At 39.6% G+C, this 13,249-nt stretch overlaps 1 protein-coding gene across 2 annotated transcripts in view; it reads left to right on the top strand.

Moving 5' to 3' along the window:
* Positions 1-2,291: 2,291 nt before the first annotated feature.
* Positions 2,292-13,249, top strand: part of LUZP2 (leucine zipper protein 2) — a 138,946-nt gene continuing 127,988 nt past the window's right edge. Inside the window, exon 1 of one of the 2 annotated variants that reach the window (XM_017826824.1) lies at positions 2,292-2,508. In XM_017826824.1, the coding sequence (XP_017682313.1) occupies positions 2,447-2,508 (62 nt within the window). In that variant the 5' untranslated portion in view covers positions 2,292-2,446. Of the gene's footprint in view, positions 2,509-10,523; positions 10,637-13,249 lie in introns of those variants that run through there. The other variant, XM_017826825.1, reaches the window with a different exon arrangement.

Genomic DNA, 13,249 nt, shown 5'->3' on the forward strand with positions numbered 1-13,249 from the left:
GAGTGTATTTAGCTAAACTTGCAAAAACCTGTGTGACAAGTGTTTGAAATGCCTTGCAATAATATTTCTATTGTTTTCTTATTTGTATTTTCTGTGTAAGGTTTTTGTGAAATGGCATATATAACCAACTTTTTCTATCTGAGCTGGGAGTAATTATTTATTTAGTAAGACTTTCAATTAATTGGAGCCAAGAAATGGAAAGCCTTCAATTACAAGAGTGAAAATACGGTATTTCCAAAGAGTTCTGCATGTCTAATATATTTATATGGGATATTTCTATCCAGCATCTTTGAAATTGTTCTACATTAATATTTGATCTCTCTTTAAGTGTACACAGCACTAAATAAATTGACTGCAGTCTATGTTTAAGAAAAATCTGCAAACGATTGTCTCCCATTTTTTTGGTATAGATATATTGTTGTTGGGATGCACGTCACTCATCTAAAGAAACAACCAACCAAAACCCAAAAAACCCTCAGACACTTCAAGATCAAGGTCATTTATCTGAATATGAGTGGGGAATGAGCATGTGATGTCTGGGTGAGGTAGCACTATGATACCTGTACTGGAGTCACTCAACTGGGAGATGCTCTCCCATGCAAACGTGGTAAAACCCCTTGAGATGAAACCAAGGCGCAGCAGCAGACCTCTGAATTCCACCCCCGCCCCCCAAAAAAGAGGCAGGGCAGCAACAGAATTAAAAAATAATTCCTCAGATTGCAAAATTTCACAAGTTTTCTTAAGATCATTCAACACTATCGGGCATAATTATCTGCCTCAATGCACCAGGATCTTCCCCTCCATGCCACCCTCTATGTGTGCACATAAAAGGAAGATGAAACAAGTATTAGCTGCTGATACAAGACTATGAGGTGCCTGGTAGCCTGGGAAGGTTGGCTTTTTCTGGAAGAGAAAATGACAAACTAACTGGTCTTTTTATGACCTTTTCACTATTTTATAATAAGTATCCATGGTAACATGACTGTTCTTTCATGCTGGTATGTAGCATCAAAATAACAATAAATACTGATTTAAAATAATCTGAATGAATAGAACTTGCTGCCAGGTGTGCTGAAAAAAAGATACTAGCGTTAGGACACAGGAAGAGGAGTCAGAAATAAATTATTTTTTTTTTTTTTGGCCGTGTATGTTGCCTTTTCTTCTTTTCTTTTCTCTCCCTTCCCTCTCAGTTTGTTATTGAAAGACATAACCAATAAGGTAATTTATTAATTCTATTTGTATGCCATGTGAGTATCTTGTTAGAGGACAATGCTAATTTTAAAGTCTTCCATTCATTTCAGTGAGTTTCTCTTTGCTTTGATGGAATTCAAAATTACTCCTCAATAAGTAGCTGGATGCAATGACACACCAGGTTAAACTACGGAAATTTTTATTTTATGCTTGTGATGTATAGTGTAGTTTCTGGATGCATTTCCTATGGTCAAACAAGCACACAGTTGACCAAAACTCTTTGTTGTAATGACCACACTTCATTCACTTGCAGACAAGTTTGTTTGATTGGGGTTTTTTGGGTATTGCATAGCCAGGTGATTCTTGTTTAACTATTTTGCTTTCATGTGGTTTGCCATCAGATGAACTTCACTTGTGTCAAGGTAGGGAGTACCCACATCCTGAAACATCTTTAACCAATGCAGATTCACTTCACTAATGATTGAGATCAGGTGAATTCAAACACAGGAAGCAGGAAAGGGGTATTTATTTCTCCGAAGGTCCAACTGGTTGTTTCAGGTGTTGAAAGGCTTTCAGAGATGACATTAACGTTTCAAAGTCCTATTTTGGAAGCTATTTCCGCTGTTACCTTCAATTTGCTATGAAGGTGAATGAACACCTGATTGAAATAGTAGCTCGTGCGTTCCTGCTTTGCAGAACTGACACCTGGGCTGGGTGTAGTGACAGGCTGCTCAGGGGCTTGACACCTGCTAGGAACAGCTCCCTTTCTCTGTATCACCTGTCTCGTTTATATTCACACCACACAAAGGCGCTAGCCGCAAAATACCGGCGGTTTTTTCGTTGCAGGTTTCTCTTTATTTATTTTATTTTTTTTTTTTTTTTTTTTTTTGACTTGCAGGAGGTGTTTCTCGGCCGCGCCCCGCGGTGCCCTCGGAGCGGAGGCCCCGGGCATCCCCGTTCTAATCCCTGCCCGGCCGCCCCCAAGGGGCGCGTCCTGGCGCATCCCGGCGCATCCCGCGGGCCGCGCTGGAGCCGCCGCCCGCCGCCGGCTCTGCTCTGCCTCCCGATCCCATTCCCGGCGCTCGGATCCCGCTCGGCGCTCCCGGCTGGCGCTGGGTTTGCGCTGGCGGAGGCAGGACCCTCCCGCAGCGGGCGGGGCGGCTCCCCCGGCGAGGCGAAGTGCGGGAGGAGGAGACGGGGACAGAGCCGGAGCGAGGACCAGTGCGAGGAAGGGAACAAACGGGGGAGCGCCAGTATGAAATTCATCTCTGCCTATTATTTGCTGCCTCTCTTTGCTGCGCTGGTCTTCGGCACTAGGTGAGTACCGAGAGCTATTATCCTTAAGGTGCTCCTGCTTTGTTTGCCTTTTTTTTTTTTTTTTCAGATTTAGTGCTTCGAAGAGAGATAACACGGGTTTCTGCTTTTACTGGGGTATTAAGTTTAGAGCAGAGATCATCGGATTCTCATCTGTCCCATTCCCCCTCCCGATCCTCTGAAAGATACTGAGCGTTCTCTTAGTGGTTTTAGGCTTTTTTTTGCTTGTTTGTTTAATGTCAAGAAAGAGATGCTCCCGTGTAACTTGACCCACAGCTTGTGGGATGTAACAAGACAGTGACAAATATAAGCTTTATATATAGAACAGTAAAACCAGATAGACTCTCTTTCGTTGGAAAGAAAGGCAGACAGCTGAAACTGAGAACATGCTAACGTTTTCCCTTACAGAGGGCAAAAAAATTAGAAACACTTGAACAATCTTGTCTCAGTTTAGGATTCTCTATCTGAACATAGACCTCGGAGGTCTTGTTTGTTTTTTTGTTTTTTTGTTTTTTACTGTGAAATGCAGGTGAGGTGTTGCAGTGTTATCTCAATGCCAGTAAACGTGTAAAAAGTTGCTGCAATCTAGAAGAATTCCTTTCTGTGCAAGTGCAACAAATACGAGAAAATGCGAACAAAATCTATTTCAGCTTAAAAATAACACCTGCTCTGGCCATGCAGTGTTCTGATAAGATAGTGTGTTCTGCTCAGCTGCTGAGAGATAATATATTGTCCATCTTGTAGGTACAATATGTTCAGCAAGGAAAAGATAAAGCTGAGGCACTCTATCCCATTGTCTTGATGTACACAGATGGGAAGTTAATGTTGGGTGCAGAGCAGATCTATTATAACACTGCTCTCAGTTCAGGCTTCTCAACTTCCAGCTCCTTATAAGTAAATCAAGCTCAAATTTTGACTGTGGTATTGTTCTGCAGCGTAGGAATAATAACACAGTAATAAGTCCATAATAAATAGTAGTAAGTCCAATGTGTATTTCTCAGAGGATATATGCATGTATATTTTTCAGGGAAATGCGTTTTTTTTTTCCCTTATTCTTGGTCTCTTCATGTAAATTCGGCATCAAAGCAGCTTCACGTTTTAAGGCTTAATTGTTCACTAAGATGTAAAAGAAAAGAGGGAAAAAAATGTGTGCCTGCTACATACTAGTAAGGGACAGCAGGAGCTCGTTGCTCTATATACACAGCAAATAACAACTGAAAATCTCTGAGTGGGAAAAAGTCCGAATGCAGGGAGAAATCCTGGAATCAAAGAGTTGGAAGGGACCCACAAGGATCATTGAAGTCCAGCTCCTGGCCCTGCACAGGACAGACCCAGGAATCCCACCACGTGACTGACAACCTTGTCCAAACACTTCTGGAGCTCTGTCAGGATTCGTGCTGTGACCACTTCCCAGGGGAGCCTGTTCCAGTGCCCAAACACCCTCTGGGTGAAGAACCTCTTCCTGAGATCCAACCTCGGGTCAGGAAATTGTTTCAATTATTCAGTTACTTCCCTCCTTTAGAGTGGGTTGTTACTGGCACAGGAGGAGTACTTTTTTTAGTAAAAATCCCTTCTGATTAGGGATTCTACAGTGCTGGTCCATATGAACCGTGCTGATGTGCTTCGGAATATAAAACTCAGAGGGAAATTGTAATATATTGTGCTTCAGTTCTTCTGATTTAATGAGATGTCTGAGGGAACTTTCACCAGCAATCAAGTGTGAATTAATTCAGATTAATAATTTTATTATGCTCATTAAAGAGTGATGCATCCTTGGAAGAAAAGTTAAGATGGAGAGGAAGCACCAAACCAGCTTCTGCAGATGTAGGTTTGTATCTTGTATGAGCTAGTGGAGATTAACCTGCACTGAAACGAGCTATGGAGTACTTAAAAAACCTGCTTGAACATTCATGGCAATCAAGGTATCTATTGTAGAGCCCTGAAAGTGGGTCCTTAACTTCATGACCAAATATTAGTGGTTTGAAAAATGAAATGTAGCTCATTCTGTAAAAAAAGAAAAAAAAATTCAAGTCCCTCCTCACCTTTCAAAAAATAGTTGGAAAGAATATCAAGAAGTTGAAGTTGGCATGTGAATACTAATTATGAAAATTATGATTCTGAGGAGTGGAAACACTTTGATAAGAGTACAGTTTTGCAGCCCTTGATGATTTATGTTCTTATGTAATTGAGGGATGAAAATGATCAATGTGAGACAAATTCCAGTTAGAATTCCACCCAAGTGGAATAGGTGTTGCAAAGTGAAGTTTTTTGGTTTTGGTGCCAGATTGGTTATCCTGTTAAAAAGGAGACTGAAACTCCACTGTACGGTTGGAGACTTACAAAAGTCCTGGATTACTGTCTTCAGCTTGGTTTGTAACTGGCTGTGTAGAACACAGAGTAATTTTTCAACAGCACATGCTTTAAGTTTAAAAAGTGATACAGTGCTATCGATGTGCCATCTACTGGATTATTATCTCCTCCAGCAGAAGGCAGCTCTGTCTGTGGCAGTTAGTACTTGTAAATGTATGACTAATGCACTGGTTGGACCTAACAGAGTAGGTTTGCAGGACTAGTTGTGTTTGCAAAAGGCAAAGTCCGGCGTCCTGCTGTGTGAAATTGCTTAGCTAAGACAAAGCGTCAGCCTTGCAAGATGGAAAGTTTTCCATAGTAAGTATTTATTTTCATAACAGTTTTTGCTCTGTTTCGTACACTGGTGCTGAAATCAGTGAGCACAGAACTTGCTGCAGAGGTGGGCAGTCGATGTTTTTTGTGATGCCAACTTCTTTGCATTATGTCGTGGTGATGGTTTTGGAAGATCTCGTGTGGTGGTGCATGTCCTCAGGCTTAATTGCAAACAAATATGAACTGATGAGTTCAACTACGTTAACACAGCCTGTCACATTTTCTGATTTAACAGTATTGTTAAAAAGAGGAAAATACACAGCTGTCACCGTTTTTCATAACTGTGTGTAGCTTCTAAGCTTGGTATAAAATTATATGCATGAATCAATGCCTATAAAATTACAGAAAGTTCATGGTTTTGAAATAAACCATCTTTTCTGCATTACTTAAGCTGGATTTTGGTGTGGCTTTGAGCCACAGTGATAACTCTAACTTCTATTTCCAGTTGGTTGTAGTGCAAAAGAGGTACTAAGATTGAGGTGTATTTGTCTGTCCAGTTAACTATGTCTGTTTTGATGGAATATGTAAAAACTACTGCCCTGAAATCAGTCTCTCAAAATGTAAAGGGGAACAATTTTGAAGGTGAATTTAGCTTCGTAAAACTATTCTGAAGTTTGTGGTTTCCTGTGCACTTTTATGTTTCCTTTGACATTTCGGTGTTGGCAGATCTAATGTGATAGTTGTATATATGTTAATTTTTTTCAAACTGTGCTGGAGACAGTATAGGTTTTTCGTACAGCATCAGAAATGAGCCTCAGTGAATGAGTTTAGGGAGTGGACACAGGGTGCAACAGGCTCAGGGTGTGATTCTGTGGCCAATTGTGCACTTTTGTGGTCCCTGACACCTGAACAATCTGTCTGGAAAGCTGTTTGTAGAAGGGAATGCTTACATGAAGTCAGGCATTGGGATCAGAAACACATTATTTTGTCTAATGAGGCTTCCCTAGCTTTAGCTAAAATGAGTGTTACTTAAATGTTACTATTGAAAGGCTGTATACCAAAATTTTTGTCTAAATGACAAAAATATGACTCAGAAGAAGCTTGATGTGAACAAACTTTTCCTTTTTTTTTTTTTTTTGGTGTGTGTGACAGTGCATTCCTTTCTGGCCACATGTGAAATAGGACAAAGATACAAGACACTGAATAATTTGATTGAAGTAGAATGCTTAATAGCAGAGAACAGGACCATAAACCCAACAAGATACACTTTAATAACAATAATAATATTTCCATTACAGCAACTCATTAAATGCATGTACAAACAACAGGGCTGTAAAAGGCAGAACTTTTTTTAATGGTAGAGAAGTAGCTGCTGGTCTTTTTTCCACTGTCAGTCTTAGTACCCTGAGGTTACAAAGCAATCTCTAATTCCCAGGCTTCAGAAGAATGCTCCTTCTGTGGTTTGTAGCCAGGACAAAACTACTGTGCTCATTTCAAGTTGCTCAATGAAGGTATGGGTGTTACCTTCAGCAGGCATCTGGTGTATGTCTATGGTTGGAAGTGATAGAAGTATAATGAATCTGCTTATCAAGCTTGAGAACCTGACACAAATGATTGTTTTGGTTTGTTTTTTTTCCCCCAGATATATTTTCAAGGTCGACTATTTCCTCTGCATTTGTTGCCTTAAGTAATTATTTTTTAAGGGAAGTGAAAATAGTGTCTTTCTCTCCTTTCAGATAAAGGTGTGTAAAGATCTCAGTCTGAGACCTGAGGAAAGATAAAGAGGAACATATTTGACTTTACTGTACTGGGGTGGAGGAGGAGAAAGTCGAAAATCCTTGTTTCTAGTTTTCAAGATCATTTTGAGCTATGATCAGGTGTTGAAAGTGACTGTCTTTCATTCACACTGGTACGAGAGTAGCTGGAATTCTGCCCCTTCCTGGACTTTGAAGTGGAAGCACGAGGCTCAGGCTGGGTGCTGATGCTCTGGGCTGTCACCACGCCATGGTTACAGTGTCCCTGGCAGGTAGCCAGGAGCTATTCTCGCTCCTGAGAGCTCAGGCCAAGGTCCAGCAGTGTCCCTCTTTTTCCCCAGGGCTGAGGATGAACTCTGCAGAGTGCCAGCAGGCTGCTTCTTTAGCAGAAAACACTATGTGGTGTTTTTACTGTAGGTTCTTAATTTTATTCTTTCAGGAGGGTAATAACTCTACCATTTGTCCCCTGCTTAGAATTCAGGCTTTTTGCTGTCTGAGTTTTCTGGGCTGTGAAAGCTTTCTGATTTCTCTCAATGTGCCTGATGATGATGCTTGTTTTGTTAATGGCTTGTAAGGACTTACATTTGAGGTACAGAAGTAGTATTTAGATACGGCTTGTGGTGTACTGTAGCTGAAGAATTATGTGCTTTTGTTGTGGACTGTGTTTAAGCATAATGGGTGCTTAAACCGGTGGTGCAACTCCATTGTTTTCAAGGAATGTGTTTGGCTTAATGGTTTTATTTTGATGACTTATAAGCAAGTGCCTTATGCAGCAAACTAGAAGCTACTTGGTGAAATAAGGGTTTCCTACTGAGAGGAGAGTTTTGATATATTTAAAAAGAACCAAGACCTAGCAACCTCCACCCCATAAACAAAAAACAAAACCCCCAAACACACAAACCCCCCATCAGATAAGCCAGTCAACCAAGCAACCAACCCAAAAACCCCACACCACCAGATGTGTGTGCAGGAGGAGCTACTTCTGCTTCACCTCCTGAATAAAGTAACCACAATTTTTTTTTTTTATTCTATGTGTCTTGGTGGGGGGAAGACTTTAATTTTTAATTTTTAAAAAGTTTCAAATTTTATAGAATTTTCTGCTATTTTAGGACTAACATTTGGTTATGAATGATGCCCTTGGAAGTGTGACACTTGCTATGTTATTTTATTAGCTGGGCTAATACATTTAAAGGTGCTCCCTTTATCTAAAATCACCAACTTAAATTAAAAATCCAGAAAAAAAGTAATTTTTGCCAGAACAACTAAAACCACGTTTTTTGTGATACTATTTCACTTATGTTTCTGACTTCTGGAAAGTGAAAGGAAGAAAAAGGAAAAAACAAGAAGGAAGTGAGGGAAAGAAAGGATGCCATAAAAACTTTTGTAACCTTCACTAAAGACTTATTTTAGATTTGGTCTAAGCTAGTTAATATATTCCTGAAGTTCCAGGTGATCTCAGATAAATCTTGAGGATCTCTAGAATTCAGTCTAAATGTAATAGAACAGTTGGAATTCTGCTTGTTATTCTATGTATAATGCATTTCTGCTCAGGAGACTTACTTTTGACATTTTAATGTATTCTTTGTGTTTAGAAAAATTAGAATGCTGACACTTTCCTGTTTCTCTCTCATTTATTAATTTACAGTTAGGACAGGATATAAGGATATCTTAACCTAAAATTGTAATCCCTTTTTCTGTGAGATTGTGTGTTCAGTATTATTTTCTATATTTAATAGAAAACTGTTCACAGATAGTAATCCTTATGGTGTACCACTCTGCAGACAAAGAAATCTCATTTATGCCACTTGTCAAAAGCAGTGTTTCTTCCCATTGTCTAGTTTTCCACAACGGATGTGCCATCTGCCTTGTAAAGAGCCAGAACTGTAAATATTCTCTGCGTGGAAGTCAAGTAATATGTTTGTCAGAAAGCATAAAGATTTTTTTTATACCATCCTTCAGTCCTAATATTGTGCAAGGTGTATTATTTCAAACACGTTGGAGGGCAAGTCCTTTTAGAAATGCTGAAGAATAAATATGACACTGCATGAAATAGCAGTTTTTGTGTGCTATTATAGGGGGTTTTTTCTCCCTTTCCTCCTTCTGCTATTACTTACTCATTTACCCCTTCCCTCACATGATTCCTGTGTTTATCAGTGTTTACTTTTACTGTGTTTTTTGTCTTTGCAGTGTTTTCTGTAGTGTTCCCTCTTAAGTTTCTGCTGTATTTGTTGATACAAACAATACTTCAGTCAACCATTAGAGAAATCAATATGGGAATCTTACATGCTGTGGGCAGAAATTTCTCAATATCTTGCTTGTCAATACTGATTAATGGCTTCTATGGAAAGAAGCAGAGAAGTGTCACAAAATTCTGGTGTGTTTTGTCTCCACATGCTGTCTTAGGAAGATAAGGCTTGTTTGCTGCCAGTTGGTGTATGTTACCGAAAGTGTTATTTTCCCCAGCCATTTACATATTCTTATTGCTGTTATTTATGAATTATCCTATTTGATTGGTTTATAGTCACAGTTTCCTTGTGGGAAATAGGTGGGTTTACTTTCCGTTTGCCCATTATGAAAGTGGAAGCTGGTTGAGAAACACATTTACCGACTGTGGGACAAATTGCAGCCCTTAGAAAACGGAGCGAGCATTTGCTGAGTCACACCTAATTGCAAACTAACACCTTTCCCTTTTAGTTGGAAGTGGGGCTGGAGCAGAACATCTTTTTAACATCTCCACATGAAAGACTTCCAGGCCACGACGGTTCTACCCAGAGGGATGTGTCATCATTGGCTTTGTTGCTCTGCCCTTGCTTAGAGAGCATCAAAACACCTTCTGTGCAAGAACAGGCCGACAGGGGTTGATAGTGGGGCCCAGTGTCTGTAATTTCACCCTGGTGAAATGACACTTTAACTTACTTTCAGTAGTTTTTATGGGTGTTTATTAAACTTGTTCTGGTAGTGGGAGGGGAGACAGATTACCTGGTGCTGTAAGTGGTAAACAAAATAGCCTATTCATGCTTTATATTGTCGAATTCTCAATACTTGACACAGTTTTTCAGGTGACTGTGTGATTTTGTTGATACGAATGAGTAAACAGGAGTAGGAGCTTGAACTTTGTACCTCAGAATTGCTTTGTGAACCAACAGTAACAATAAGCCCAGCATTACCCTGTGCCCACCTTATGAATGCCATCCTCTTCATGTCTGAATGATTTTGCAGCCATATGTTTGTTCCAGGCTTGCCTGTGGCACTAAACAAGGAGGAAAAACGAGATTTTACTGAAATGTGGAAAAGAAAACAAAAAAAGTGTGGGGAAACTGAGCTGAAAAGACTGAAAAGCAGCTGTGCTGTGCTCTGGGTATCATTAGATGGTTGAGGAAGTTTCCTTCCTCCTGAGGCAAAATAATGAAATGTGTGCAAAGAGAGACACTCCCTTGAAAACAGAGAAATAAAATCAATTTTATTACTGCTTCATTTAGTGGGTTTTTTGTTAAGAAATATTTTTCGGGGGGGGTTTGAAGCTCAGTGAGGGTGTAAATCAAACAACTGTGTTTAGTAGCTGGACCTTTGAGCTGCTTTGCTGAAACCGATCAGTTGATAATTAATTCTTGTTTTCTGTGCCAAAAAGCCCAAAGTAGCCATTGTATTCTTACTACTTATCAGTGACTGGCACAGTCCATCAGCCCTGCTGTGCTTCAACCCCTCTATTCCGTGGAGAGTACGGAGCCTCCTGGCATGTGCACTTCTGCAAACAGGTACTGTTGAGTTTTTTGTTGGTTTTGATTTGTTTTCTTCCTCCTTCTGTGAGGGGAACCAACCGTTTGCCAAGGGGCCAGGTGTTTTAGAGAGGCTTAATACCTGTAATCTGCAGTGGATTTTCTTTTAAACGAGCTGAACAAGTCAAATCCGACACTTTTTGAATTTCAAAAGGGAACAGCCTGTTGACTGCACTAACCTTTTGAAAATCCGAATGGAAACGAGAGCTATAGCCTTTGAAATGCAAACTGTTATTTAGGTGCTGATGTGTATGGGGTGGGTACAAAACAGTCGTGATGGTTGGGAAGACATCCTGATCTCTTTTACAAAGTCTAGGCTTGCAGCTTTCTTTGTTTTATTCTGGGCTGAGGAATAAGGTTATTTGGCTTAATGCAGATGGTAAGGCTTGGGAAATTAATCTGTAACCATGGTGCCTCAATGACAATGGGGTGGGGGGGGTCAGAACCCACCACAGCATTGCTGCTCCCCTTCTGTTTCCTTCATTAATCATCTTTAACGTTGCAACCAGTGCAGCCTGGCTGTTTAATTTGGTGAAAAATCAGTCTCAAATACTGTTTTCTGCGAAATCTCTACATTCATATATGAATGATGTGTGAAAAAAATACTGTCCTGAAGTGCACAGACAGTGAATAGAGACTAATCTGCAGTTGCTTTTTTTATTTACTTGTAAAACCACTGTCTGCTCTTCAGTGTACACAGGTGTGCTGTATTTGGCTTAGGAAAGCTTATGAAAGCAGACATTTAATATATTTTATTTCTTTAACTCACACCTCTGTTCCTGTTTCAAATATCCTAGTTCTTTCCCTAATTTCTACTCAGCTGGAGCTCTTTTGGCTCAAAGGCAGATTGCTATCTGTTCCAGGGCACAGAAAGAATTAAAATGCCGCGAAAGCTAAATAGTAAGATCTGTTTTAAAGAAATAACAATCAGTTTCTTCAGATGGACTCAGGAAAAAAACTTGCATTTCCATCTGCTTTAATGTCACAGTGCATGGTATTGCTAGTTTCATATGTACCTAAACTGACAAAATTTAAATAGCTTCTGAAATAGCTAGGAAGAAATATAGGACATGTATACCAGAACTAAAGGTTTAAGGAGAATATTTCCTCTGTATAGACAAATAGCCCATCAATGGCTTATAAAATGTAGTTGCAAAGGCTGAAGCCATTCCCATCTAACAGGTGATCTGCAGAAGTTGATACTGCAGTCAGGTTTATGTATTTTAGTGTTCACCTACATCATATGTTCCTTTGTTGCTTAATCTTGGTTGTGTCACACGTTAAAATGGTACTTTTATATGTAATGGAAAACTGTTCCAAATAACGTTCAGCCGTTACAGGAACACGGAGTTTTTGTCGCCCTTGCTTACATCCGACAATACCTTGGGAGAATCAGTGTGGAATAATTTAATCTGCCTTAAATCTTTCCGTGTTCTAGAGAATAAAATGATCCTTAAGGTAGCTTGTGCCACTGCTGTAGAAGAATATTCAATATCTGTAGCAGACTCAGTCTTGTGAATATTTGCAAGGACCCACCTGGAGAAATAAGTAGATGTGTTTTCAGAAATTCAGTTGCTGACTAGGCTGGAAACAAACATCCATATCCAAGCAATTCCCTCAACCACTGGATTTTCAAGGAAATTACTGGGAAGTTTCACTTCACAAAGTCAGAGCTGAGAAGTTGCCAGAGCCATTCTCGGACCTGATAGGATGAGATAAGATATCAAAGGGGTGATGATGGGAAAACAGGCTAATTTCGATATCTGTTGGAAGGAGGTAGATAAAAAGGGATGTTATGTGCTGAATAAATAAGTTGAAATATTGATGTTATTCTAGAGATACTCTATTTATCTGTATCTTACCAGGGGCTGACTGCATCTGGATGCTGCTCTTTCTAAACAAAGATAAAAACCAAAAATGCTGTATGTGTAGTGAGTGAGAAAATATTGGAGGGAAGGAGACTGATTAGGCTCTCCTTGTTACTGCTCAGGATCTAGAAATTATAGTACTGCTGTAGCTTTAATTCTTTCAAACAAAAGCTTAAAGCTAGTTTTAAAAATATGGCTTCAAAGTCTCCTGATAAGAAAGCAGTAAAAAGCTAGCACTTTCACTTCAGTTTTAGGGCAATAGAACAGATTCCTCTTGTGCTACAGACACTTTAAACCTCATGGGTTATGTACACCTAGTGCTAACTTAAGGGTAAATCTTCCAGATAACACTGTTTTATAGTGTATCTCTGTGTGTGTCTAAATCTTAGTGCTCATTACTTACCAAACACTAATGAGGATGGAGAGGGCTCTTACCTGATTCTTGTTAATGTAATGAAGAGGAATGGCTGTGGGAAAGTCTCCTTATCTGGAGTAGATGCCAAAACATCATTGGGAGATGCTCATAAAAAGAAATTAAAAATTGCAAGATAGTAGCCAATTCCATTGGTGGTTTTGGTTGTTGTTTTTTTTTTTTTCTTTTTTGAATGTAAAAAGATCTCTTTTTGTTCAAGGGAAAATACATAAATATGGACAGTGTATGTGCCTATGTGTGAAAGGTTTCTAGTTGTAGACACATAATTAAATATGAAAATTTGATTTTTGG

This window comes from Lepidothrix coronata, unplaced genomic scaffold (genome assembly GCF_001604755.1).
Source record: "Lepidothrix coronata isolate B3197 unplaced genomic scaffold, Lepidothrix_coronata-1.0 Scaffold130, whole genome shotgun sequence".
NCBI lineage: Eukaryota > Metazoa > Chordata > Aves > Passeriformes > Pipridae > Lepidothrix > Lepidothrix coronata.